The 27,483-nt window shown below is 48.6% G+C and overlaps 4 protein-coding genes across 9 annotated transcripts in view; 2 read left to right on the top strand and 2 right to left on the bottom strand.

Moving 5' to 3' along the window:
• The window catches only part of P2rx5 (purinergic receptor P2X 5), a 36,308-nt gene extending 35,381 nt beyond the window's left edge, over window positions 1-927 (top strand). The window contains exon 11 of the mRNA XM_004638498.3: window positions 871-927. Within this exon, the coding sequence (XP_004638555.2) occupies window positions 871-927 (57 nt within the window). The remainder of the gene's footprint in view (window positions 1-870) is intronic.
• A 999-nt stretch (window positions 928-1,926) lies between these two features.
• Window positions 1,927-2,799, bottom strand: Emc6 (ER membrane protein complex subunit 6). The gene is made up of 2 exons (XM_004638286.3): window positions 2,688-2,799; window positions 1,927-2,493 (listed from the first exon to the last, which is right to left on the bottom strand). Exon 2 carries the CDS (start codon window positions 2,443-2,445, stop codon window positions 2,113-2,115), a length of 333 nt encoding a protein of 110 aa, XP_004638343.1. The 5' UTR covers window positions 2,446-2,493; window positions 2,688-2,799; the 3' UTR covers window positions 1,927-2,112.
• Ctns (cystinosin, lysosomal cystine transporter) lies at window positions 2,542-27,451 on the bottom strand. 6 transcript variants are annotated; one of them, XM_004638283.2, is made up of 12 exons: window positions 27,112-27,450; window positions 25,155-25,234; window positions 20,918-20,996; window positions 20,071-20,155; window positions 14,014-14,117; window positions 13,773-13,904; window positions 12,995-13,094; window positions 12,782-12,901; window positions 11,442-11,612; window positions 9,987-10,104; window positions 9,588-9,702; window positions 2,542-2,687 (listed from the first exon to the last, which is right to left on the bottom strand). In XM_004638283.2, exons 2-12 carry the CDS (start codon window positions 25,213-25,215, stop codon window positions 2,684-2,686), a joined length of 1,089 nt encoding a protein of 362 aa, XP_004638340.2. In that variant the 5' UTR covers window positions 25,216-25,234; window positions 27,112-27,450; the 3' UTR covers window positions 2,542-2,683. The 6 variants fall into 6 exon arrangements, with proteins under 6 accessions (XP_004638340.2, XP_023579000.1, XP_023578996.1 ...); XM_023723232.1 differs by lacking the exon at window positions 2,542-2,687 and adding an exon at window positions 8,382-9,228 and having other exon boundaries at window positions 27,112-27,451; XM_023723228.1 differs by lacking the exon at window positions 2,542-2,687 and having other exon boundaries at window positions 8,382-9,702.
• On the top strand, window positions 2,985-7,313 carry Tax1bp3 (Tax1 binding protein 3). Its single transcript, XM_004638284.2, has 4 exons — window positions 2,985-3,088; window positions 5,400-5,519; window positions 5,939-6,016; window positions 6,319-7,313. Exons 1-4 carry the CDS (start codon window positions 3,050-3,052, stop codon window positions 6,454-6,456), a joined length of 375 nt encoding a protein of 124 aa, XP_004638341.1. The 5' UTR covers window positions 2,985-3,049; the 3' UTR covers window positions 6,457-7,313.
• Window positions 27,452-27,483: the final 32 nt, after the last annotated feature.

Genomic DNA, 27,483 nt, shown 5'->3' with positions numbered 1-27,483 from the left:
AATAAATAAATAAATAAATAAATCAACAAGGAATTATGAAGATACTGATAAAATTGGTCCTTTTCATTCTGCTGTTACATTATCTAACTCTGGAAGGCAGTTAGAATTATCTTCTGTCCTCAACTGATAAATTCTCTAAAACTCTTCTCACTTATAAATGTGAAGATACTCAGTGCAGTGCAACATTTCCAATGAACTTACTCCCCAATAGGGAAATGAGGTCAACCTAAATAAATCAGCTCCCCACTGACCCTCCCTCCTCTCCTCCCTATACCAGCAAGTCTCTGTTTCCGGAACAAACTCCCTTTTTTACTCAGGGAAGAGTAAGAGAGGACTGGTGTGCAAATCGTGAAGATTTTTAAGTGGACAACACAGAAAGGCCTATAACAGGAGGCAGAGCTGTGGCCTTGGGTTCTTTACGGCCTAAAGTACAAAAATTGTCCAGAACCAAAAATGGCATTTAGGGCTGGGTCCCAGATCCATTTCCATTAGTGGGTACAAGCCACATACAGTATGCAATGAATGAGACTTCGGTTCAAGCTCTCAGATCCCTTGCCAATTTAAAATTTTATTTTTTAAAACGTTTTTTGGGACAAGGTCTCACTATGCAGTTCAGGCTGGCCTTGACCTGTTTAGCCGAGGTTGGCCTCTAACTCACAGCAATCTTCTTGCTTCAGCATCCTGAATGCTGGGATTAGAGTTATATGCCATTATACCTGTTTGTTTTCTTCAAAATCCTAATCTGATCACATTACGCCTGGCAAAAACTTCCAAAGGCTTCCTGCAGTTGCTCACAGGATGAAGGCAAAACTCCCTACTAGGGACTGTATTCTCTGGCCCATGTCAACATCCTGGCCTCTTCCTCTCCAGATAACAGGCCACATTCTTCCCTGCATGGTGGCCCTTCCACATGCTTTCATCAAGTAGTATCTTCCCTACACTTTACTTGGCTGTTATCAGCCTTCAGTTCCCAGATAGGTCATTTCTTTAAAGCAACCTTTGACCTCCATTCCCAACCTGGACTGTTCTGTGCACTCTCCACAGCATTTACCTTAATTTAAATACTTGTAAAATTGAGTAATGGTTAATTTGCCCAGATTATAGATTTCATAAGCAACATGTTCATAACTAATACAATATTTATTTCTCAATTCAACATACATATTTCATTATAAGATAATCTTCCCGGTAAGAAAAGGATCATGGATTAGCACAGGGAGAGGGATTTATACCAACAAGCCCCAAACTTAAATCCAATAACCTATTTTTCACACAGTATATTTTAGAAAAATAGCTTGAATTTATTTTTTCTTATGGGAGACAACTAGATATGACCAGGTGAAACAAAACCCATTCCACTAATACCTAGTAGTGGTCAGCTGGAAAACTGGGCTGTGAAAAGGTACTCTGCCAGTACTGAAGTAAATTATTTTTTGAGCCAGCGTCCCACCAGGAAGCCTAGGCTGGCCTAAAACTCGAAGTCCTCCTTTTAAGTGCTAGGACTGATGGCCATATGCCTCCATGTCTGGCTGGCTCAGCAAGAATTAAGAGACCTGCATCTGAATCCTGCTTTTCTTCCTAGCTGAGCCACCTCTGGCAGTACTTTACCTCTCTGAGCCCGTTTCCTCATCAGCAGAGATTAATAGTAACATTTCCATAGTTATTGCAAGAATTAAATGAGACAGTGGGTATAAAAAGCACAAGGCACAATGCCTGGCATGTAAGGAACATTATTACATCAGTTCTTACGATGCTAACAGGAAGTTCTCTCCTTCTGTAAGCCCTGGTGACCCCTCTCTGGCGGGCTGAAGTGTAATGCAGGGAAGTTACAGGCTATGGCCCAGTGCCTGCCCTCCAGGAGTCCAATGCCAGCGACCCTGCAACTATGGCCGACTATGCATTAAGGCGGGAAAGAACTCCACAAAGTGTCTCACACTTCATTTAATCTGAAGAATATTACAAGCTCTCTGCCTTCAGATATAAGTTATAAGATTACAGAACAAACAGCAAATTCAGCAATTTAAAAACTAAGTCTACACGGTGTTAACTTCTGACGACAGTCTTCCCAATCTGTTTTTTGTTTTTCCTTAAAAAGTCACCCCTGCCCTCATTTCAGTAGACGTGCACCATGCCATAGAGGAATGTCCAGAACAAGACGTAGGTGAAGAGACCTCCGATGAGGCCTCCCGTAAAGAGAGGTCTTCGTGATTTAAAATATTTGTTCCACCTCCTTCCCGCCTTGAGAATTAGGAGCAGGGACAGCAGGATGGAGGCAAGCAGGTAAAAGATGAAGCCGTAGAGGCCGGTGAGGCCAAGGATGCCGGCCGTGGCCCCCGACAGCGCTGACACCGAGGTGCGGCAATAATCCAGGACCGCGGCGTTGCCCCTCACGGCTGCCTCGCTGATGAACGGCGGCCCTTCCCGCTTGGCCACCACCGCGGCCATCTCATCTACCAGGCCTCAACCTCTGCCTTCTTGGGGGACGACGCAGGACTGTGGAGAAAACCGAGTTACAAGTGGCACCCGATGTTGGGGAATTGGGTTCACCCCTCCCCCTCCCCCCTAGAGGCCTTCCCAAACCCAGCACCACTGCTCGGATCTTCAAAGGACGCCAAGAAACCTGAGAGCTTGGGTCATCCGGGGGTCGGCACAACGTCTACATTCCTTGGCTAGGGTTTCGCAGTTACCTGAAACACGGGGACAGACAGTCACTCGGCGTTCCCTCACACCGGTAGCGGTAGAGATTCCCGCGGCGCCATCTTTTTGTGAAGGCTGCTGGGAGGTATTGGAATGCGCATGCGCAGACCCACCGCCCCGCCCCCGGCGCCTGCGCCACCGGTTTGCTCCACCTCCTCCCGCTTCTTTACGCACACATCGGCACTTCTGAAAGCCGAACAGCGCTCCGATCGCTGATTGGCTAGAGATTTGTTAGTTATTCATGAGGGGGCGGACCAAGCCGGGCTGCCTTTGTTAACCAGCGAGGGCGCGGTCGCGGTCATTTTCGCTGCGGGCTTCACCGAATATTACTGTCTGCGGTATTTGGATCGAGATGTCCTACATCCCAGGCCAGCCGGTCACCGCTGTGGTGGTGAGTGTGCTTGCGCGTGCTCCCTCTCGTCTTGGCTTGCAAAGTGGCAAACTGACACATAGACAGATTGATAAAACATCCAACTCAAGGGTCCTGCATGCAAACTGGCGGCCAGAGTTCTGGTCTTTGCCGGAGTTGTGCTGCAGCCTCGTCTAGCTACGATTCAGAGGCCTGGGATCTAACAGTCTATCGAGACCTGGGCAGAGGCCAGACCCAGCGTACTGTCGCCGCCAGGTGGACTCCTCTCAGGCAGCCGGGGAGGGGAGGGCGAAGGAGAAAGGCCTCGGCTGCGGAAGTCTGGGAAAGCACCCCCGTCCCGGGCCTCTAAGTCCCCAGCTGAGTAGCCGCGGGGGGCGGGCGCCGGCCCCAACGTTGGTGAGTCGCAGCCTCTGGAATGAGGAAGCGCTTCCTCTGCTCCAGCCGCCGCTGCAGCCCAATGGAGGGAGATTTGGGGGGTGGAGCTGGCTGCAGCCTGCGATAGGAGCACCTTTCCCCCTATCGTCTAGCCTCTTCCCAGAGACCCAATCGCTGCAGGGACGCAAGCGTTGTCGGGTTCACAGCGAATACTCATACAACTGGCCTGATTCGTTTCCGAACTTCTCCTGAATACCTACCCAGCCCTTTGGGCAAAGTTCAAGTCGCAAGCCTCGCACCTGAGGCCTACATAGCCCTTTAGGGATGAACCCAGCTCTATAGCCACCTTCTTGGTTGGCCTTGGTTATGGAGTGCTAACAATAGGCAACTGCGATAGATGCCAGTGCCACAACCTGATGGGGCTTGGAGGCCAGCCTTGTGGCAAACTGAGTCTGGGCATGCCAGATTCATAAAGGAAGCCCTCGTTATGGACCCAGATGCCTGGCCCAGCTCCTCAGAGGTCCTGGAAAATGAGAAGATATGCCTGCCTGGCAGGCAGTGGGTTAAGTGAAATTCCTAGCCCTGGAGCCCCAGGGATTGAAGGTGGCATCTCAGATGGGTGTGCTAAAGAGTTTCTACAGTCAGCAGGGCGGGAGCAAAGAAACCACTGATAAAGGTGGCATGTGAGATGAGGTTAGAGCCCCACCAGTTCAGGCTTGAGCTAGGAGGAAACATTGCCAGACCAGCTGACAGCTGTCCTAAGTTTCACCCTGCCTATACCAGCCTGGCTTTTCCAGATCCCGCGTTACCTAGTGAGAAGAGTTTAAGTTTACTCCTTAGCTGGAAAAGAGGAAGAGCAAGTGAGAATCCAGAAACTGCCGCTGTACTGTTTGACTTACCTCAGCAACTCAGTGATGGGCTGTCTTTTCTGACCTTGGGGGTGGGCATGCTAGTGTATGTTGCAGCAGGCCTGAGCTCACACCTTTGGGCTGAGCCCTGGGAATTGTGTTTCCTGATCCTCTCTCAAATAACTGCCCCCCCCCAAGTCCTTTACCAGGAGCATGCTTAATTATGCGGGGTGGGGGAGATTGCCTCTCCAATGCCACTTTTTCCCATGTAGTTAACATTTTCTCTGTTAGACCATTTTGGCTCTTCCTTTGAATTCTGGCTCCACAGATCTCCCTTCTGGACACCTGTGCAGATAACTCCTGGCACTCCAACTCTACATGGTGCCCTCCTTGCATTCCCATCTGATGGCTGTGTTCAGCCAGGCCAGGCGGCTAGGTGCATGGCTTCAGGAGCTCCCCCTCCTCCATGTGGGTCACATCTCAGGGGCCTGCATCCCATGGTCTTCCTGACCTGGTTCAGCCTCAGTCTCAGCTTCACACTTTCCCCTGATCTCACCTCCATTTGTGCATCTTGCATTGTTGTTCACTGGTCTCATGAATGCGGATTCATAGCTTTTGCGCTCCTTCCTGTGGCCAGCAGCCCTTCTCCCTTCTGGGCAGGTTTGACCTTTTCCCAAGTGCCTCCTGTCTTGCCTCTGACGGGGCTGCTCAGCAGTTACCTGGCTCAGCAAGGGCCTATGTCTTTTCAGAGCCTGGCTCCTCCTGCACTGTGATCCTTCCTGAGAAAGATGGACCTCCCATCCACAGAAGTCACAGGACACTAGCTCTTGGGCTAGGAAGGACTCAGACCACATGTTGACCAAGGTTAAAGAACAGGGGAAAGATTGAAGGCAGAGAGATATGTGGGTAGGTCCATGTGGCCAAGTTTTGAGTCTCAACTTCCCAACCTCTCAGGCTGATGACCAGCTGGATTCCTGCAGAGGGCCCTGGGTCCCACCCCATGGCATAGCTGTGAGCTGATCCAGCAGCTGAGGCTGACCAGATTTCTTCTTCACTCTCCCACCTCCCCCCCCCCGCTTTTTTTTTTTTTTTTTTTTTTTTTTTGCCAGCAAAGAGTTGAAATTCACAAGCTGCGTCAAGGAGAGAACTTAATTCTGGGGTTCAGCATTGGAGGTGGAATTGACCAGGATCCCTCTCAGAACCCCTTCTCTGAAGACAAGACAGATAAGGTGAGGGGATTAGGGTCCTGTATCTCTCCATGGGACACAGAGAGCTGAGATGGTGAGTCCCTTCTTCCTGGGCCTTGTGGAAGGTGCAGACCCCATCCTTCTAAGACAATCCTAAAAAGGTCTAATAAATGATCAGTGGGAATAAGTAGGGATGGAGGTGAAGAGTGGGCCTCTGTGAGTCCTAGGAAGGCCTGTTCAGATAGCCTAGGAGGAGGCAGCCATTAGCATGAGCTGGAGCATCCCTGGAGCAGTAACTCTGGTGGTCTTGGCTCAGCGGGTATCAGCAGCATATGTGAGGGGTTGGGGTGCTGGGCACAGAGACAGAGGGACAGCGGGGAGTATACTATGCTGAGTTCTGCTCTGTGGATGAGGAACGAGTCTGATGGTCATAGGGCTTAACCTAGGCTTCCTCTTTCCAGGGCATTTATGTTACCCGGGTGTCTGAAGGAGGCCCTGCTGAAATTGCTGGGCTGCAGATTGGAGACAAGATCATGCAGGTAACAAGGGCCCCAAAGGAAGAAAGCAAAGATAGGGCAAGAGGGGCTGAAGCACTTGGGGTTAAGGGGCAGGCCTCCTGGTGGGGAGGGACTCACCAAAGCTGTTTTAGAAACCATGTTGGTGTTGGAGGAAGCTGGCTCTGTCCTGTGTGCCTTGGCTGTGTGGTACAGGGCATCTCCAGGGTTGAGATATCAGCCTGGGGGATCTGTTTGAGTGTCCCAAGTCCCCCTCCCTGAGAGCCCTCTGCTTCCAGATCCTAGAGGGAGAAGCTGAGGGTGGCTATGTTCTCTCCCTGGGCTAGGTAAATGGCTGGGACATGACCATGGTAACACATGACCAAGCCCGGAAGCGGCTCACCAAGCGCTCAGAAGAGGTGGTTCGTCTGCTGGTGACACGACAGTCGCTGCAGAAGGCAGTGCAGCAGTCCATGCTGTCTTAGCAGCCAGCCATCGTCCCCAACTTGTGCCTGCTATCTCCTTGTACAGTGACCCCACTTCCACGCTGCCTGCTGCTTCTCCTGGTTTCTGCTGCATGCTGGATCCCGCATCAGAAGGGCAACAGCTGATCCCAGAGGCCTGAGCCAGCCTTCTTTCAGTCCCACTCCCAGGCCAAGGTTCTGGGACCTCCCTGTGTCCCTGGGACACTGAAGATTGGAAACAAGGGCCTGGAGCTGAGTGATAGCTGGTCTGTAGTGACCACAGGCTCCTCTCCCAGACCCTATTGCCTGGCTGCTGCAGTGTCCATGTTAACAGGAAACACTACTTTCTCAGAGTGCCAAAGATGGGGAATGCCAGTAGGACCAATTCTTCCTGATTTGCCTCTGGCCACAGGGCTTGGCCCTGCCCTCATGTCACCTCTGAGGTGCCTGTACCCGAAACTTCACCCACTATGTGGCCCAGTGTGGGCTGGCCCCACACACTGCCAGAGGCACTATGAAGGTTTACCTGGATGGAAACGGGCAGGCTCCCATTCATCCCCATGAGGGTGCTGGCCTCCCCAGGGTTTGCCTGCTTACAGGATTTAAATGAGGCTCAAGGCTGGCATTTCTGGGCAGCTCTCAGGATCGCCACTTTTCTCTATACCTGTGGGTTTAACTTTTGTATTTTTTTAATCACAACTTTGATACAAATCATTTTTATCTTACTGTTTGGAGAGGCCAATTCTACTTTTGAAGTTAGCTTACTAATTCTCATCTGGGAGCAGCTACTCTTAGCACATGAATAAGCCTTACTTTACTGTGGAAATGGGCAGTGACACACTGCCCAACACCTGACATCTTGTGCCTAATAAACAACGCTGGAATTCACAGAAGTCTTTTGAGGTATGGGGTAGGGGATTTGGAGGTGTACTGAAACAAATGCTTTGGTCTCCTAAAGAACGCGGCTGTGGGGGCCAGGGTGTTGCTCAGAGATGGAGCGCTTGTTTAGTGAGCGTGAAGCCCTGGATTCCACCTCATCGCTGCATACAAAAAAGCAGCTTTGGGAACAGTGTCCTCAGCAAGGGCTCAATCTACACACCAAGGGCAACCTTCCCTGCGTTGGGGTGGAGTCCCTGGAGTGCGGTGTCTTGGTAAAGCACCTATGTGTACCCAACTTCCCTTATATAACTCGGCTCCAGTTGCTACCTGAGAGGCCTGCTGGGCACTCATGGGTTCATGTTTTGGAAAAGCACATTCTGCTAAGAGGTCAAGGACACAGTTCCAGATGTTTCCAAGGGCCAAGAGCTAGCCAGTTGGGGAGCCACAAAGCATCTGCCTGGGCTGGAAAGATGCCACTTGTGGACCTGCCTAGCATTGCCAAATCAGTTTGTAAAGAAGAGTCCAGAATGTGAAGTCTTCCATTTTTTAAAGTATAGTGCCCAATAACTTACTTTATAAAAAGGAGTTGATAGCTGAAATCAAAATAGGTCTGTAGGCTTGTTATAGCTGCAATATCTGCTCTAGAAAAAGACCACCTTAAATTCCTTGTTGGTTGTTATCGTGGGACACAGGAAAAAATCAGGAAAGTAAGACTGTTACTCCTCCTGCTTCCATTGCTATCTTGTCCTTAAACACTGCAACCTGTTTGTATCTGAAGTTTGAGCAGCTGCTGTGCCTTGGCACTGGCAGACATACCTGACAGCCCTACGTGGCCCTGAGTGGGCAGGTGTTTTATACTACCCAGTAGGCTTCCCCCCATGAAGTGCAGGGTCAGCATAAAGCCACCTGAGGTCAATGAATTCCACAGCCCCAAGTCTGCCTTTACAAGAGGTGAGCAAATCTGGCTCCTATGCCTCAAGGACTTTGTTTTGAAGGCCAGCATACCTGCTTTCTGCATCCAGCAAATGCTCAGAGTACAGAAAGAAAAATCAAGTTTTACAAAAGTATACAAGTCCCTTACATTGGTCTTGAGTAACAGAGTAGACTGAAGCTCAAGTCCTGTACAAGGCACATCCAGGATCCATCTGCTGTAGGACAGCAGCTTGGGGTGGGAGAGAAGGAGCTCTGAGCCTAGGGTTGGGTCATAAGCACTGTGTGGGGTCTCAAGTTCTCTGGGACTCCTCAATAACCAAAAAATTGGAGTCTCATCTGGGGGTCTGGTAAAAAAGAAAGGGGCCTGCCCTCCCTCTTAGGGAGCTACTGTCACCATTTGGCAGGACTAACGGACCTCTAAGGCACAGACTGGTAGAGAGGGTGTCCTGCTCTATAGGTGCTGGGTTAGGAGCAGTGTGGGTGCTTGGATGGGGCCCCATCTGACTCTCTGAACGTGGAGATAGGAGAGTAGGCAAAAAAGAAGTCACTTCCAAAACATCCCTCCAAAACCTGAAAGGAGTTAGTGTGATCATCTGACTGTGGTAAAGATCCACAGGGCATGACACTGGCCAGAGCCATCTGCTCAGGAATACTCTTTACCAGGCTCTGGCCCGGGGCACCCATTACCACAGTCATGGAAGTAGAGTTATGTCAGATAAGCAGATGTGACTGTCACAGAACAGACTGCAAGGCCTACTAACCCAAAGTCCTTGACCCTCGGCCATTGGCACCGCACCTGACTGCTTGTTCTCAGTGAACACAGCGGTGGCAGCAAGGCACCACTGTTCTCTTGCGGCTCGGCTGCAAGGTCAGCCGTGCAAGTTGCTTCCAGAAACACTGGCTGGCTGAGGCAAGGCCTCCGGCTGCAGGCTCAGCATCTGTCTGGGATGACTGTCAGGACTTGTGTGTGCTGCTTGAAGCCTTGAAGGAAAGAAAGATGCTGCATCAAGATGCAGGAGGGCCAGGTGCCGTGCCCACAAGGCCTGGCAGGGGCTGGGACCTCCGGGGAGGTCGGGAGGGACTGCCTGAGGTCTGGCTGTGAGTCCCAGAGCGTGGCCAGGTGTCTCCCAGAACGAGGATCCTCCATGGCCAAGGCTGGCCCTGGGCAAAGGCAGGTTGGCTGCATTTAAGGCATTTGGCCCTGAGCGAGACAGTGCTTCTCTGAACGAGCCCGCATCCCAGCCACTTCTCTGGTCTTTGGGGGGTACAGCCTTCCCCACCAGAGCCACAGCCCCAGCTGTTTACACTGGGCCTCTGGGTGCTAGTTCAGCTGCTCGTACCCCAGTTTCTTTCCATACAAACAGAAGTGCTGGACGAAGAAGACAACATCGAAGAAGATGCTGAAGATGCCAAGGCCAAACTTGGTTGGATCTCCAAAGATCAACGTCCACTGGTCTGTGAACAGCCAGAGAGGATTCAGAATTAGAATTCAGTTTTAGGGAGAAGCTCCTGAGGCAACTGGAGCATGTGGGATTGTGGGGCCTGCGGTGGGGGTTCTCATTTGCCCAGGGAACTGTCCATCCTCTAGCTGCAGAAGCCTCTAGGTGAGTCTCTTTTTTGGGCTTGGGATTAGCTTGGATTCCTACGCTGGCAGACTTGGGCTAGGCTGGAGGGAGACCTAGGCCTGCCCAAACCTGGCCCCCACTTACTGGGTCGGGGAAGCTGTCTGGCTGACTCACCATTATTGAAGGACTGAAGGAACATCTGGAGGAGGCTGAAGATACCCCCTGTGAAGTCCAGGAACACGCCACCAATGCTCCAGCCCTCAGTGCTTTTGTAGTAAAAGTTCATGTAGGCCTGGATCAGACAGACAGACGGAGGGCAGTGAGGGGGTGGGTGGCTGCCTCTTATGCCTTGTGACTACTACTCTGAACAAGGGTAGCTCTGATTCCTCCCACTCATGTGCTTGGGCCTCAGTTCCAAAGGACATGGTGACCTTTGGGATCCAACAACGCCTCAGCCAGTAGAATATTTGGGTGTTCCAGGACCTTGGTTTAATGCAGGGCAAACGTAGTTGCCTCTTCCTCCTCCTCCCATCCTGGTACCTCTCAACCCCAGTGGGTGTGAGGCATGCTGCCCTGTCCAACTTCTCCATCCTCCCCAGTGGGCAATGCCCTATGGGTTCCCAGTGATTCTTCCTTTTACCTCCAGCGAAGCTGTCCCTGGACTCAGCTTACACTGCACTGTGCGTACACTCCCAAACCTGGGAGCCAGACTTGCTGGTGTGAATCCCGGCCATGACAGGGCCCCATGACCTCTGCTGGAGCTCCCTAGGTCTGATGAGGTTCACTTTCCTCTTCCAATACTTTGGTCCTACAGCTTTCTTCCTATCACTTGGGAGGGAGGGCTTGGTCTTTTTGGTGGGATTCAGGGCTGTGTCCTTGTTCTCTCCCACCCTCTTGCATATTTGCTGCTACCTCTCCAGACCCAGCCAATTCTAGTATCTCCCACCAGTGTGGCTGCACCCTTGGTTCCCAGCCCTAAGGCTTCCTATGTGCAGGAGGCCACTTCCCCAGAGACTGTCCCCTCATCAGAATCCCAGCCCTCCTGGGACCTAGCCCTAGGTTCCCAGCTTCGGCATTCTCAGTCCTGCTCAGTAGCCAATCTCTTGCACAAGCTGCCTGGCCTGTGGGGCTACTGAACTTAGGGGCTGTCTCCCTCAGGCTCTAGCCATTTTCCAGGCCAGCACTCTCCCTTTCTGAGTTCTCTATCAGACATGAGTTAAATGAAGCCCTAGATTTGCAGGGAGAACTAAGCAATTGGCAGCTACTTTATACCAGCCCTTGTCTTGGGCCAAGATGTGTTTAACTGTTAACATCTCCAGACATGGATAGAACCATTAGGATTCACAGGATGGTGCTGATGGATAACTAGGGAGAACATCTCTTCCCATAAGGTGGCTGCAGGGTGCAGGGCTCAGGTTCCTTCCATCTACTCTTTTCAGATTTTCCTGCTGCTGTTGTGGTAACGAGGGGTGGTCAAAAGTAAAACAGTAGCACTCACCAGCTGTACTGCAGCTTTCCGTCCTCATTTTGCCCTGGCCAAAGCTGGCCCCTGGTAGCCCCCAGGATGAGTACCTCTCACTTTCTCTCATGTTACCAGCTATATGAAAGTGCAGGAAAGCCCTGAAGTACCTGTGGGAAGTACTTGATCAGCGTGACAGCGAGCTTGATGTAGGAGAAGCAGAAGAGAAACTGCAGCCATGTGGTTACCCCGACTGCAGCTACAATCATGTTGATGATGGCAAAGAGCGATGCGAGCACCAGGAAGCCGACGGCTGGCCGTGACACGCGCTGGCTGCCTCGCTGAGGATGAGATGGGGAGGGGGAGGGTTGCACACAGCCCAGAGGCTGCTGCAGGGTCTCAGGAGGGAATGGCCATAGATGGACTAAGTGGGCTTAGAAGAAGGGGTATGGGATGAGCCGAAGGGGACTTAGGACACCTGCACTTAGCAGTGTCCAAGGAAAGGCAGGGTTGGGGACAGATTCCAGAGATTCATGGGCTCCACCTGGACCATGGGCGGAATGGATAAGGTGTCACGCCTCTCCTGTCCTTAGCACCACCCCATCTTTTTACTCTCAGGGTTTCCTGTGCTGCCCATCTTGGCTTCTCTGGCTCATGTCTACTTTCTGTCCCTGCTTCCTGTCTACTTCCTATAGCTTTTTCTGGAGAAGCACAGGGCGCCAGGGCTATGAGATCCAACACTGGAGGCCGAGTGAAAGGATGGAGTTAGTATCTGGAATTTGATCTGCACACCAACTTTTCTTCAGAAATGGTTCCAAAGTGGGCCTCCTTTACCAGAGTATCGGAAAACGGATAAGGACCTGGAAAGTTTATAGGATGGAAGCCACACAATACCCCCAGCCTTGCATAAAGTGAAGAAAACTCCTGAAGGAGGTGGCACAACTACAGGGAAAGGAAAGCAAAACTGTTGCCTTAGGGGTCTCCCTGTGGAGACTCTAGCAATAAGACTGAGGCCAGGTTTCTCTTGACCTCTCAGCAGGTAGCTCCTCATCTGGCACCCTGAGCCCTGGCCATCACCACCTGCACAAAGGTCCTCCCAAATGCCCCTTGGCCTCCACAGTTCTGTCCCAACCCTTCCTGTTTACTACAGGAACGTTATCTCCCTTGGACAACAGGCACCATTTTCCTGGCAATTTCCTTCCTTGGCTTGGTTCTGGCTCCACTCTTCCATGGCTGTCTGTGGGTCCCCTTCCACACAGTTTTCAGCCTGCTTCTCGTGTCCCTAACTTCAGACTTGGAGGGCAGTTTGAGGGCTTGGGTTAAGGGGGTATATTCCTTGTGCCTGCCCTGCTTAGGGCCCAGCCCATGGCCTAGGCCTAGGAAGCAGTTGCTGAATGACTGAAAATGCCCATTCTGAGGAGTCAGGATCTTAGGTGGGACAGCAGGTAGCAGTGGTGGGTGGCATGAGGGCATGGTGGGGGTGGATACTGGCTCAGGCCTCATCACTCACCTCATATAGGCAGCACTGTATGATGACAATCAGGGTAAGGGCGACTGCATGCAGGCTGAAGAAGACATCATTATTCTCCACAGGGTTCACGCCGTTGGGATATTTGAGGAGAAACTGCTCCTGTTGTGGGTGGGGAGAAGCTGGGAGGTGAGGAGCAGCCTGGCTGTCAAGTGGCTTAGGTGGCTGTGTGTGCGGGGGAGGGCAGTGCCATACCTGGATGTAGGGCACCCACAGGAGGCTGATGTTGAACACACTGTAGGCCACAAAGCCCATCAGGTTCAGGGCCAAGAAATCGAAGCTCAGACCAACAACACTGCAGAGGGCAGAGGGGATGAAGTAGGGTAGGAGTGAGGCCTGGGATGACTGGAGCAGGAAAGGACAGAATACTCTGGCACACAGAGAAGGAGAGCTGTGCTGGTCACAAGGACAGCACTGTCTTTAGGTTCCTCTCCATGCCACAAGTGATACCACCCAATCCCTGTCTTCCTGAGAGCAGGTTCTCACCTTTCCTCCCTTGCTCCTGAGATTTACCCTTGTCCTTCCATCCTGGCCCGGGAGGTGCAGAGGCCTCCTGCAGAGAGGCAGCATTTCCCTCCTTGGCTCTCTGCTAAGCCCACATGGCCAGGGTGACAGCAAGAGAGCTTGTGTCCTTGCTTCACAAAGATATAACCCCAGGCCTACTCTCACTTGGTCTACGATCACAGCGGGCATGCTTAGTCTCCATGGCTGCAGGTGTATGATGAGACACGTTTTCCAGGGCTGGTGGCCTTTCTTCTACCCAGCCAGTCTTAGCTGAGAAGTCTCATACTGCTGCTTTCCTAGGAGAAGCTGGACTGAGCAACGGACTAAGTGCCCAGCCCTGGAAGTCCTACCTAAGCTTTTGGAGGCAGTGTTCTCATCAGGACAGCTTTCCTGAAAGGGCAGCAAAGGAAACAGCAGAGTGGGTCTGAGGCAATGCTACCGACTGCCCTTCTGAGCCACCCATTCCTACCTTTTTCGTCTCCAGTTCTTGATCACCTGAGGATAGAAGGAGATGGACCAGGCCAAAAAATAGATCCAGCCAATCACTTGGTTTATGATGCTCGTGATGTTACTTCGGATGACAAAGAAGAGGATCCTTGAGCTAGAAAAGGATTTGGGGATGGGGTGAACTCAGGCTGGACTTCTGTGCCATCGCAACCTCCTTTCCCATCATTCAATGTCCACATGGGAGGGTGCAGAGGCCCAGTTACCTTGTCTGGTTGGAATGATTTCTGCGCAGATAAACGGTCACTTGGCCAACATTTCGAGATGTCACTTGAAAAGAGGACTCCGTTACTCCAGGAGGCACTACAACCTGTTAGGAAGACTGAATTCACTAGAAGGCCACATACAGTTATTGAAGGCCCCACTGAAGGTCTGGCTCCACTTGTGAACCAGGCAATGAGGCGCAGCACACAAGGTTCTATTTTCTAAGAGCTCACTAACTGGAGGCAGAAATGCTGGGTTGGCCAGCCAACTGGAATCCCTGTACAGCCCTGCGTGAGACTTTCTGAGCAGCACTGTAGCCTAGTCCTTGGGTCCTCCCTCTGGCTAATCTCTAGGGGAAGGTGAGATAGCATTCTTCTGCTCACTAGCTTTGTGATCTCAGGAAAGTTACTCCAAGTCAGACCTCAGTGTGTTCATCTGTAAGCAGAAATAACACAAGCATTTCCTTACAGGGTTGCTATGAGCAACATGATCTTTGTAAATTATGTAGCACAGAGCCTGGCACATGGCAAGCTGTGGACATTTCCTACCACAACTGTACAATGACAACCACGGTATTTCTATTTCCTTCATCACTGGGTTCCCTGACATCTATGAAAGATGTCTACCTCAGGTCCTGCCTGGCTGCCAAGGGACAGAACAGAGGAGGTGTAAATACCAGACATTTGCCTGAGAGAATGGTTTTATCGATATTCCTCCCAATATTTATCAAAATCCTTGCCCTGGCTGGAGCTGTAGCTCAGTGGCAAGACAGCTGCTTGCCTAGCACATGAGAGATCCTGGGTTCCATCCCAGTACTGGGAAAAAAAAAAAAAAATTTTTTGGAAAATGGACCTGAGAGGCCAGACAAATAGCTCAGCGGATTAAAGTGCCTACAAGCAGGCACAGGGGCCTGGGGTTCGAGCCCAGGGCCTGCCATGCTGGCCCACCCCCAGGGCACACTGAGAGGGCAATTGTGCCTGAGTGTGGTGGTGTGCACCTGTAATCCCAGCTCTTGGGAGGCTCTAAACTGGCAGATCAAGAGTCCAATCTAGTAGTGAGACACTGAACACCCTATAGACCCTTCCCTAAAATACAAAAAAAGAAAAAAAAAAAAAAAAAAAGAAAGGACCTGGAAGCCTCCCAGCCACATATGAACTCCCAATCATTCCTCCTGATACTTTCAAATTCTCTCAGAACAGCAGGGAGTGGGAATATGTCTAAACTGTCTCCCATAGTGTTCAGTTTGTGTGCTCGCTGTGTAACACTCTGGGATCACCCTTAGCCCATGCAGCAGGGCCCTCCAGGATGGGGCTTATTAAGCACCACTGCCTTCTGCAGGAGGACCCTGTGGCACTGTCTTTTTGGTGTTAGGACCAGAAATCAGGGGCACTGGCAGATGGGGAAAATGGTTACTACAAAGCCTGTTTTCTGATCTGTCTCCTGTAAGCCACAGCTTGATGACAGGTCCCACTTTGGGATCTTTTATTTTCCTAGCACCTTACTTTTTCTTCTTTTTAACAGTTTCCTTGTAAGTTATTTACATATCTGTCAGTACCTAGTAAATCCATTTGGAGCTAGGCAGGGAGAAAACAGCCAAATCTACCAAAACAAGGCAGAATGAAATGATAATATTTTCCCTGGCTCTTATCAAATGCTTTCTACCTGCCAGGTATAATCCCAGACATTTATTTCATACTTGATATTATTGTTTTTAGTCTCCACAGAGTGGTTAGGTAGAAGTTATGAATGCCATGTTTACAAATGAGGAAACTGCAGTCTGTTTTTTTTTTTTTTTTTTTTTTGAACTGGGAATTGAACTCAGGCCCTTGCGCTTGCCAGGGAAGCGCTTATTCCACTGAGCCATCTCCCCAGCCCCAGGCTGAAGTATTTTACCTAGATTCACTGGCCAGGCTTCTAGACAACCCCTTGACACCCAGATTCTAACCAGTGGCTTCTGGTTAGGGAACAGGAGGTCAGAGCTGGATGGGGTGGAGACAGGCAACAGCTTGAAAGGTAGGATCAGGTACCTGTGAAGTATTCTTACACAGATGACTTATTTGACTCCCACCATTAAATTTTCTTTTTTCTTTTTTTTTTTAAATTTTCTTAAAAAATTAAACTAAAGCATATGTGCTGAATACAAAAATCAAAGAACTATGGCACACCACCCCCACCAAAAAAAAAAAAAAAAAAAAAAAAAAAAAATCAAAGCACTGGCGGGATAGCTCATTGGAGTAAGTGCCTGCTTTGGCAAGTACATGAACCAGGGTTTGATTCCTGGTCCCACATGCTGCGCTGGCCCCACTCCCGGAGCGTGCTGAGCCTGCGATTGAGTCTGGGCGTGGTGGCACACACCTGTAATCCCAGTGCTGGCAAGGCTGAAAACAAGAGGATCACTATGAGTCTGAGCTGTGTAATGAGACCCTGTACCAAATGCATAAATGAAAAAAGAAAAAAAAGAAGGTCAAATTAACAGTTGACTGGGTGACAAGGGTCTGAAAACAGGCGAAGAAACATGCTAAATAAAGGATGCATTTTCTATCATAATCTAGGTGACAGAAAGTACTTATAGATCTCAAATCTCATAAATCTGTACTCTTAAGATTTATGCATTTTTCTGGGTATGAAGTATTACTATCACATAAAAGAACTAAGTATACTAATAGGCTTTTAATGTAATTGCTACTCCAAATCTTTTTGTTTAGCCATTGTAGCAACAAAAAGTATTAAGTATCATTATGGTTCTCTGTATATATTAATTACCCATTAACATCACATGTATAGATTATGTACAATTTTCATGTTTTTGCTCAATTATACTTACTAATATATCTGTTGGCATACAAAGTATGCTTGTTAGTTATAATTATAGAAGTGGGTTATCTAAAAAAAGTTGAAAAAGTAGATACATCACAGCTTGGTGAAATAACCACAGACTGAATGCATCTAATTCCCAGATCAAGAAACACACATTTCCAACACCCCAGAAGCCCTGGTCCACCCCTCTAGTCTCCTGACACCACAGATTCACTTTGTAGTCCCGGCGCTTTGGTGGCAGGCTTCTTTGCTTTGTACATATTTGAGTTTCACTTGCTTTTAGAAGAGGATACTCTTTGATGTTTGGTCCTAAGCTAAGTGATTAGCAACTGCTCCTCCCAGAGTTTGGATCTGTGGCTAAAGCAGGCTGCAGGGGGCCACATGCCAGGCCTGCTGTTAGGCCCACTGCTCTCCCTGCACTGCACACTGGCCTGGAACCCCTGGCCTGGGGAAGCTGGGAGACACTGCACCAACATTATATGGTGCTCACGGGGGTGGAGGTGAGCACATGTCACCTCTCGTACATGGTCCCTCTGGTGAGACTGAAACTCTCACCAATGCAGTTTGTCAGATCACAGATTCCCAAACCCCTTCCTCCCTTCACCTATTCCTTCCCTCTTTCCTTCCCCTCTATTTTCTGGGGCTTGCATGTAGGCTAGACAAGTGTTCTACCACTAGGCTACACCCCAGCCCTGCAGATTCCCACACTCTTGAGCCTGATCATGTTTCACTGCTGTTTGCTTTCTGTCGTGCTCAGAACTAATTTGCAGTCCACCGCCACAACCCCTGAGGGCCCGGATGTGCCTCAGGGCCCTAGGTTCATCCCTACTTGGCTCTCCTGCTAGCCTTCCCCAGATATATTGAAAATACATTGCATATACTTACAGTACACAATGTGATATTTTGATATATGTATACATTGCAATATGATTAAATCAAGCTAACTAACATACACTTAACACATCCAGCTGCTCACAGATCTGTCATTTTTTCTGTGGTGGGAACATTAAAGATCTAATCGGGGGCCAGGGAGATAGCTCAGTAGAATAAGCACTTGCCTGGCAAGGGCAAGGGCCTGAGTTCAATCCCTGGTTCTGAAAAAAAAAAGCAAAACATGGCCTTGGGGGCTGGAGAGATGGCTCAGTGGTCTAAAGCACCTACTTAGAACAAGCTTAGCAAAGCACAGTGGACCGCGGTTCAATCTCCCAGCACCACATGCCAGCCAGCCCCGCCCCCTGGTGGGCTGAGCTGGCTACACACACACACACACACACACACACACACACACACTAAATAAATGTAAAAATAAATAAATAAATAATTAAAAAAAAGATCTAATTGCTTTCATCTTCAAGTATAGTCACATGACCCTTAAGAATAGGATATACTCTGAGGCATGTGCCATTAGGCGATTTCATAACTGTGTGAACATCACAGATGTCTGTACACACAAACTAAGAAGGCCACAATATCATTAGGCAGCCTCACTGATTGGACTACTGGTTTCTATGTAGACCTTAGAAGCTATTCATCCTGAGTTTTTGTTTTGTTTTTGTACTGGGGATGGAATCCAAGAGTGCTCACCACTGAGTTATATCTCCAGTCTTTTTTATTTTTTTTAAAAAAATTTGAAGAGGGCCAGCCAAATAGCTCAGTGGATTAAAGCGCCTGCAAGTAGGTGCAGGGGCCTGGGGTTCGATCCTACCCCTGCGGCTCACTGAGCTAGCAATTGAGACTGGGCGTGGTGGCGCACGCCTGTAATCCCATTTCTTAGGAGGCTATAAACAGGAGAATCACTACGTGTCTGATCTAGTAGTGAGACCCTGAATACCCTGTAGACTTTTCCTTAAAATACAAAAAAAAAAAAAAAAAAAAAAGTAAAAATTTTTGAGATAAGGTCTTGCAAAACTTCTCTGATGGCCACAGCTTTCTGATTTTTCTGCTTCAGCCTGAGATTACAAGCATGTACTCAGTTTTTGAAAGCCAGCATTTGCCCTGAATGCTGCCTCCCTGTTGATGTCTTTTTTAGCTGACTGACCATGGGCTCACATCCGAGGGAAGGTGGGGGCAGGGTATACGCAAAGATAAGTGCACAGAGCTATGAACAATTACACTGTTGGACAGACAGTACTCAGGTAGTCTGACTAGTTTTTGTAAATGACACCCACCCAATGGTGTCTCAGAACAGCGCTTCCTAAAAATCTAACATAGCTCCCAATCATCTGGGGACCCTGCTAGCAGAATGACTTTGAATCAGTAGGTCTGGGATGAGAGCTCTAAATCTGTGCTTCTAACCTTCTTTTTTTTTTTTCTTTTGTGGTGCTGTGACTCCAACTCATGGACCAGGGCTAGGTAAGTGTTCTACCCTAATCCTAAAACCAGTGTGGCTAATCAATCCATGAATGCTGTTGAATAGCAAGACTTTAGAAAATCATTATATTTTTCTACTTAGGAGGCTGAAGGAGGAGGATTGTTGCAAGTTTGAACAGCCTGGTTAAGGAATTAAGTTCAGGGCCAGGCTAAACTACATAGTGAGGTCCTGTCTAAAAAAAATCAAACAAAATAAGAACTACATGCTCATAATTACTTTTTTTTTTTTTTTTTTAGTGTATTTCGTAGAGTCTACAGGGTCTCACTACACAGATTGGACTTGTTGTGATCCTCTTGTTTTTAGCCTCCAAAGTGCTGGTATTACAGGACTGTGCCACCACGCCCAGTCTCTCATGATTACTTCTGCCTCAGGCTTCCTATCACATTTATGTATTTATTTATTTAACTTTTTGTATTTTAGGGAAGGGTCTACAGGGTGTTCTGGGTCTCACTATCAGATTGGATTTGTAGTAATCCACCTGTTCACAGCCTCCCAAGAGCTGGGATTACAGGCATGTGCCACCACGCCCAGTCTCAGTCACCCTCTCAGTGCACTGTGGGGGTGGGGCCGGCATGGCAGGCCCAGGGATCAAAGCCCTGGCCCCTGCGCCTGCTTGCAGGCACTTTAATCTGCTGAGCTATATCACCTTAAATTACAGGACATAAAATGCTTATCGCCAAAGAGACTGACAAAATCTAAATCATAGGCTTCTAGAATAATGGAACTGAGGAAGCCACAAGGTGTTTTGGTTTTTTTTTTTTAAATTATTTTCTTTCTTTCTTTTATTTTATTGAGAAACATACATGGTTTTAACTAAAATGCATTTTGTTGCTAGTATTTCCCTGCCCATCAGTTAGGATTCATTACTTACTTCATCAGGGAGCTCAAGGATAGTAATATTTTTTGACTGAAATGTGATTTCAAAAGTGATCATCAAGGTTTCATTTAATGGCTTCCTGTGGAGGACAAGAGTCTGATTACTGCGGGGAAGAGGAGCATGACAAGACTGCAACCAATCCTCTGGATTTCACGTGGGGGCTTTATTTCTCCCAACCATGTGGGGACCTTGCTAACAAAATGACTTTGAATCAGTAGGTCTGAGGGGCCAGGGAGATAGCTCAGTAGAATAAACACTTGCCTGGTAAGAGCAAGGGCCTGAGTTCAATCCCCATTTCTAGGGGAAAAAAAAATAAAGAAAGGTACAGAGGTGGAAGGCATGTTCTGACCTTGTTAGGAGTAGATGTCTGTTCAGGTAAGGAGGTAAGGACATGAAAAGGTAGTGTATAGACTATGGGTGACAAATGAGACAGCTGGGAGTGGACAGGCTCTCCCAGAGAGGGTCAACTCTGAGCAGGTCTTGGTGTGAAAGTCAGAATCTGACTAAAGGAAACAAAGGCCTTTTGGGTGTAGCCTTAGAAGTTTGAGTTAATTTAGAGGATACTAGGAAACCACCCAAGGGTTCTGGAAAGGGGAGTCTTTTGAGGCAAGAGGATGACTTGGATGCCTGACTAAGTGTGGGTGTGCAGAGGTGGCAGGAGTTGGGAAGGGAATGGCTTCTCTGTAGCTGGGGGTTAGAGCCAGTGCTGTTTCTATGGTTTGTCCTACAGCTACAAGGCAAGCATTGTGTTCATAATATGAACAGACTAAGTTGTGGTCAGTCCTGACATTGCTGTCAGGTCTGTCGAAGTGGGGCTGAAGACAGAATGGGGGGAACTTACCCAAGGGTAATGCTGACGTTGACTGAGCTTCCATTTTCCAGCTTTACAACAGGAGGAACAGTGAGGCTGACAGCTGACTCTGGAAGGACCCAAGTCAATGATGTGAGTCATCAGATCAGAGAGCTGAGGACCATGAGGAGAAAGGGGCACAAAATGCCTGATATCTTAACTCATGAGCTCTGACTCACTAGTAATCCTACTTCTTAGTTGAAGAGAGGGACGGGCTTGAAGCTTCTGAGGGGACAGGACACCTGGGCTTCATTATGCTTCTTCCCCATCTGAGAGACAGATACAGAGGGTGAAGCTCTGCCTCATCTCTACTTGAGGACCTGCAAGTTGCTTAGAGATAGTTTGAGAACCACGGGCTCAAAATGACCAAAGGAATTCCAGTGAGCATCGAGAGTTGTCCACAGTGGACTGAAACCACTTCTTCAGATGGACACCATGGGGGTCACCTCTGTTCCTGGGGACAAAATGGTGGAGAACTGGTCCAACAGCTTCTGGCCTTTTCATAGCTGCACAGAACACAGCTTACACATTGCTAAAGAGTCTCGGAGCTTCCCTTGCTGACCCAGCTCACCCCATGGGTAGATCCTCATGGATCTCCTTCCTGAGGCTGAGGATATATGGGGGCGGGGATTGGAGAATGATGAAGAATGCCATTACTTTATTCTCAAGGATTTCTTCTCAGCATTAAGGTGTTAACTTAGAATAAGTAGCTAAATAGGTATCCAGGTAGAAGGAAGAAGCAGGTTTGGTTGAGTGGGTCTTAGGAAACTATGTTGATAGGGGACTGGCAAGGGCCAGTTGGACCCACTTATCAGTGAGTTTTAAAGTGCACATTTTAGAGCTTTCAATGATACAAGGAGCTGCCTGCTGCAGCATGGGTGCCATGGATTTACCGCTACCTGGCTAGGGTATAGCTCAGTTGCAGAGCACATGAACAGCATGCACTGGGCCCTGTTTTCCTGTATTCAATTTCCAGCTGGTCGGGGGAGGAGGAGATGGCCACCATCTTGGGAGGTAAAATACCCTAGAACACCTTGGTCACAGAACATAATTGAGCTACCTCTTTGTGATTTTTCTGTACTTTGGGGGTACATTCCCATACTTCTCACCCCAACCTAGGTGTACTCAATGCCCTGTGCTACATCTTCTCATCTCCTCTGCCTCATCCTCTTCAGGGTTAGGCAAAGCCTATGGGGTCACAATCATGAATCTAGACTAGGACGGAAAAAGAGTATCCATGTGGGGAAGCAGGCGTTCGACTTTGATGATGAAGATAGTCTTTGTAGGAGTAAAGATTCTAGGCTGGGTCCAGGTATCCTCTGCTCAAATCCCTCAAAGACAGAAGACAAAGAACTGAGAGCTGCAATTTTGCATATTCAGGTTGGCAGGGAACTTCCTTTACCTACCAACTTCCAATGTTGATTCCTTTTCTCAGTCCTCCTTCCTAGGTACCCTTCTTCCTCTGCCTAAACACTTCCAGGACCCTCAGCCAGCCAGAGACTTGTACTGTCGGGGCCAGTGGAGCTATGTGGAGCCTCTCCGACCACATATGAGCTGCCTTCTTTGTCCTAGCCTGACACATGTGATTGCAATTCCTGGGGCTGAGTTTCCCTTTGTCCATGGTTTCTGGTCCCTTCTTGAGTGGCTGGGTCCCTCAGAGCAGGATATCCCCACCCTGATCCTTACAGAGGCCAAGCTACTCAGAGTAGGCCAAGTCCTCCCTTAAATGTAGACACCTGGGCCACTCTGTCCTTGTCTTTCATGCCCACACTCTAGTATCAGCTGGAGGCTTTGTATAGGAATTGCTGTCCCTGCCTGCTCACTCTTAGTAGAGCCCAGAACCACACCTGCTATACATGTCTCAGAGCAAGCCACTGCTCAGGACAAGGGTACAAAGTCATGCCAGGAAGCCACTTAGAGCTTTGGATCCCTAGGCTCTGCTAGGATGGTGGCTGCGGTGTTTAGATCTCCACAGTCTTTGTATGTTAAAGGAGAGGTTAGCCCTTTCCAGGTGCCAGACCAGAGGCCATTTTCTCCTCAGTACCATGTGAGACAGCAGTGTGACAGTCACTGACACACTGGGTTCTTAAGTCACACAGTTTCACGGCAGCTGTGATACTTCCTAGCTCTGTGGCCACTGAGTGAGGTACTGATCCTCTTTGAGCTGACATTTCTTCATCTGGAAAATGGAGGCAATAAGACCTATCTCATCGGATCACTGTGAAGATTTATGACATTGTGTTTGTGGCATGCTTTCCACATGGTCTGAGTGCTAAATAATTGTTAGTTACTATTTTTATCATCCATTTGTAACTGCATGACATTTCTGGTCCAAGATAGGTGGCAGTTTAGAAGTTCACATTATATCCTGACAAAGCACATTTTGAAGTTTGCTCTGGGGTAAGAGCCTCCATAAACTATATCAGAATTACCAATGAGTTATGATGAGAGCATCCCAAGTTTCCCTTAATGGGAGTCTTTTATTTTTATTTTTTATTTTTTTGGTGGAACCGGGGATTGAACTCAGGCCTTTTGTACTTGCCAGGCAAGCGCTTACTCTACTGAGCTATCTCCCCCACCCGTTTTATTTTTTTAAACATACTCACTGGCATTGTCCCCACTTGGCACCCTAAGCCCTGCTACTCTGTCGTGTTATTCCCATTTTGTAATTCTTACAACACGGTGTGGGTATTTTTATTCCTACCTTAGATACAAGAAAACTGAAGTTTCCAAGAGAGATGGTATCTTGCACACATAACTGCCTTAGATTTCCCCCACGAGAGAAGAAAAACCGCTGGAGGCCAGTCATGTCACTGCTAACCCTTAATCATCACTCCCAAAGCAAAGAGAACACACACACATCTGAATGATGTTAGAAAATCAGTCACTTACATTATGGTAACTTCGACTAATCTTTCCTAATGGCATTGAGGAAAGACAGTCATATAAGGGAGTGGAGATCCTACGGAGATCGCAGCTTTGTTACTTTCAAGCTCTGTGAATTTGGGGAAGCCTTCTACCCTACCCAGGCCTCAGTCTCCCTTCTAATTAACTAGAGCTGTGGTAGCTGGATACTTTTACTCTTTGGGTAAGCCATTAGCATTACTAAGAAGCCTTGATGTGTTTGCCCATGTATGTGCACAATTGCACGTGCACACAACTCTCACTTGCACACACACAGGCCTTATTTCCAGAGAGCATGGCCAGGTAGGGGACAGTGAGGCTCTGGCATCCCTACTGAGAAACACTGTGCCCCACGGGCAGAAGGAACTTTCCTCTCTCAGAAACTGCTTGTCCACAGCTGTGACTACAAAGTACTATGACTGCTAATTAACAAATCTGGAAGAGCTAATCAGATGGCTGCTGTTCTCTTAATGATTCAAGAGGCCAGATCATCAAAACGGTATAAGGCAGCGGAGAGCACACTGTGCATGACTCTTGAGGAATGTGTGCAGGATTTGTATTGTTTGTACCAGGTTCCTTTGAGCTCTTTAGTCAGAGATTTTAAGAATTTTTTTTCTTTTTTAAACACATATAGTTAAGCTAATGATCAAAATGCTGTAATGGGTCTGGCACCCCTGGAGTGCTGAACAGAAAGCTCTTCAATAGAAGAAATTCCAGAAATATTTTGGGTAGTGGGAGACTTGCTGGAAGGACAAACAGGATTTGAAAGGGACCTCCTACAAGGATATGCAAACGCTGTGCTCTGTGTGCCCTGGTACGAGTCCTGCTGAGGTGTGGCACCCTCTGGCTTCCTTTAAGGTAGGTTTTCTTCTCTTACAAGGTGATGCCAGGTGACTCCTCCGCAGAACCAGGTACCACAAGGTGGCCACCTCATCCACCTCCCCAGTGTTTCCTAAGAGCCACAGCTCGTTGGGTGATGTCTACAGAGCAGACACATAAGCCGTTCTTCACAGATATTATCTTGGCTTGCTGTTGCTCCAAAGTTTGACTTGGAGAACAAGATAAACAGTCTGATAATAAGAATCAACTGTTGACTTTGATGATATAGGAAAAGTAATAGAGACCCATGGGCAGAGAAGACCCCAATTATTTGTGGAATCATTAGCTCTATCTAAAGCTCCTGGAACCCCAACTTGGGTCTGGCCTACCACCCCTGGCAGAGGAGCAAGCAGACATGTGGCCTGGACTGAACTAAACTTGGGTTTTTTATTCTAACAGCCACCATATCTTTTTTACAGAGTTGATGATCCATTTTACAACTTACCACAGTTCTCTATGAGCTTCAGAGGAAAAAGGATAAAAATAAGCAGCCAATTCTTTATCATGTTCCCTGATTTCTCAGAACTAGGAGGAAAACAAACAGCAAGAGAACTTCATGTTAAGGTTGAATCAGCTCAGCCCCAGGTGGACAATGTGCCATCTGGAACCATGGCAACTGGACAGCTCACAAAGAACTTTCACTTCACATTTCTGATTGCACAGGTTTTTCACCACGTCCTTAGAGCTCTGTCTGGGGACCCAGAGAGGCCTTATCTTTTTTTGATATATGGGGAAACTGGCTCAGAGAGCTGTTGGTTATGTAAAGCCACTCTGAGGAAGTGAACACTAACTTGAATTGTTCCCTCTTCAGCTACTTCAGCAAAAGTCTCCTTCACAGGCTGAGATACCCTGAAAGAAAAACCCTAGGAAAGATAGATGCTTACAGACAAGTTGAGTAAAACTCTTCAAAACAGGAGACTGATGACCATATACAACTAGGGGTCAATGAAACCTACACTATCAAAGCAGTATTTCAGACAGTGAGCTCTGTCCGGCTTGGCCTTCTTTTTTTTTTTTTTTTTTTAAATTTTATTTATTTATTTATGTGTGTGTGTGTGTGTGTGTGTGTGTGTCCAGCTCAGCCCACCAGGGGGTGGGGCTGGCTGGCATGTGGTGCTGGGGGATTGAACCGTGGTCCCCGTGCTTTGCTTAGCTTGTTCTAGGTAGGTGCTTTAGACCACTGAGCCATCTCACCAGCCCCTGGCTTGGCCTTCTTCCCAATGTAAGCTCTATCTTCTAGGCCTCATTCAGACAACAGTTTCAAGAGCTTCTCCCATTCCCATGGTTCCCTTCTGGGATGAATTGAGTGAGATGTCTCTTGTGACAGCTCCCCTCTGCCATGTATCTGTGTTAGTCCTGTCCTCTGTCCCACCACCAGGAACTTCCTCGGAGAACTAACAGATGTAGAAAGGATTGTGTGTTCTGCAGACAGAATATGCGATAGAATATGCAGGTTCAAGCCTGGGACCCCCGTGTTGCTTTTTAAATGTAACTTCAGGGCTGGGGAGATAAGCTCAGGCAGCATAAGCACCTGCCTGGCAGACGCAAGGTCATGAGTTCAATTCCCGGTACAAAAAAAAAAAAAAAAAAAAAAAATTCAATTTTTTTATGGGGAAACAGGGATGGCAGTAACTACCCCATAAGTGAGATGAAATGTAAAACATGCATTTTCAAAAGGGCTAAACTTGTTTTTTTAGAGAAGTGAAGAAAAACTTAAAATATTACAAAGGTCTGTAGCTCTCAAACTATTATACATGAGCAATAAGGGCCAAAACACACAAGCAAATACAGTTTATCACCTGCATTAGAATCTCAAGAGGAGGTGGGTTGATAAGGATAAAAACGTTGAAGAAATACTATATGTCTGCTGTAATCTGATTACTAGCGGTGCAAAAGGCACTTGGCAAGCTCTTACAAAGCAGTTAATTTTTGTCAATCTTACTGAGAGGGTAGTAGGGGATCCAGGTGTTCTCCTTTTCTCCAAGCTGAGAACTCCAGAGGGCAAGGTGGGACTCTAGCCTTGCTTAGTGTCTCGGAGTCTAGGCTTGGACAAGCCAATAGTTTCTGCAGGAATGGTCCACTCAGAGAATAGCCTCTCTCAAACAATCTGCGTGCTTGCCAGTCCAGATTCAGGCGGCAACTGAGCAGGAGGCGGGAAGGGACTCGAACTACACTGGAATACAGCCGCCCACACCACCCTGACAACCCGGTGTCCCTGCCTTCGCTCACCCTCTTCCAGGCCTTTCATATCAGTGGTAGGTGCTGGAACCCAAATGCGGCTGGGGCATGGGGGGACCTGGAGGCGTGGCAGGTTGCCCCGCCGATGTGCCAGGCCAGTGTCTGGGCCTCAGAGATCCACCCGGGAAACGTGGAGAGGCTGTCCGGGTCCTGCTGGTTCTCACCTGAGATCTTCCCAGGATCCGGGGACGACCTCACAAGATGCAGCAATCTCGCGCCAGATTCCGTTTCAGAGTACCTGAATTCCCCGGGCTGGGCTGACTTTGTGTGAAGGCGGGCCAGCTGTCACCTGACTCGAGTCACCTGACTCGTGGAGGCCCGACCTCTACGCGAGGTGCCCTGGCAGTTGTAGTTTTTACGAGTCTTGACTGAGTCGGATAGTGGTGCAGGGAGGGCAAGAGGCCCAGGCACTTGACAGACATAGGAACTCCAGCGTGAAGGAAAATCAAACGTTTCCGAGGGGCACAAAGGGTTTCTTGGCTTCTAGGAGAATCGTTCGATCCTTTGACCAGCGAGACTCAGACACAGCCCCACAG

This window comes from Octodon degus, unplaced genomic scaffold (assembly GCF_000260255.1).
Source record: "Octodon degus isolate 3935 unplaced genomic scaffold, OctDeg1.0 scaffold00098, whole genome shotgun sequence".
Lineage (NCBI taxonomy): Eukaryota > Metazoa > Chordata > Mammalia > Rodentia > Octodontidae > Octodon > Octodon degus.
Note: the sequence above shows the minus strand (reverse complement) of the source record. Positions and strands in the feature narration are given on the sequence as shown.

What these genes read in the sequence shown, in the direction of transcription:
- Tax1bp3 (XM_004638284.2), top strand. Translation starts at nt 3,050, where the DNA reads ATGTCCTACATCCCAGGCCAGCCGGTCACCGCTGTGGTG. An exon ending in AGCCGGTCACCGCTGTGGTG is followed by an intron (nt 3,089 to 5,399) that starts GTGAGTGTGCTT and finishes TTTTTTTGCCAG; the next exon opens with CAAAGAGTTGAAATTCACAA. An exon ending in CTGAAGACAAGACAGATAAG is followed by an intron (nt 5,520 to 5,938) that starts GTGAGGGGATTA and finishes TCCTCTTTCCAG; the next exon opens with GGCATTTATGTTACCCGGGT.
- Ctns (XM_023723232.1), bottom strand. Translation starts at nt 25,215, where the DNA reads ATGATAAAGAATTGGCTGCTTATTTTTATCCTTTTTCCTCTGAAGCTC. An exon ending in TGATCAAGTACTTCCCACAG is followed by an intron (nt 10,105 to 11,441) that starts GTACTTCAGGGC and finishes TGTCTGATCCAG; the next exon opens with GCCTACATGAACTTTTACTA. An exon ending in CCTTCAGTCCTTCAATAATG is followed by an intron (nt 9,703 to 9,986) that starts GTGAGTCAGCCA and finishes GGCTGTTCACAG; the next exon opens with ACCAGTGGACGTTGATCTTT.
- Emc6 (XM_004638286.3), bottom strand. Translation starts at nt 2,445, where the DNA reads ATGGCCGCGGTGGTGGCCAAGCGGGAAGGGCCGCCGTTCATCAGCGAG.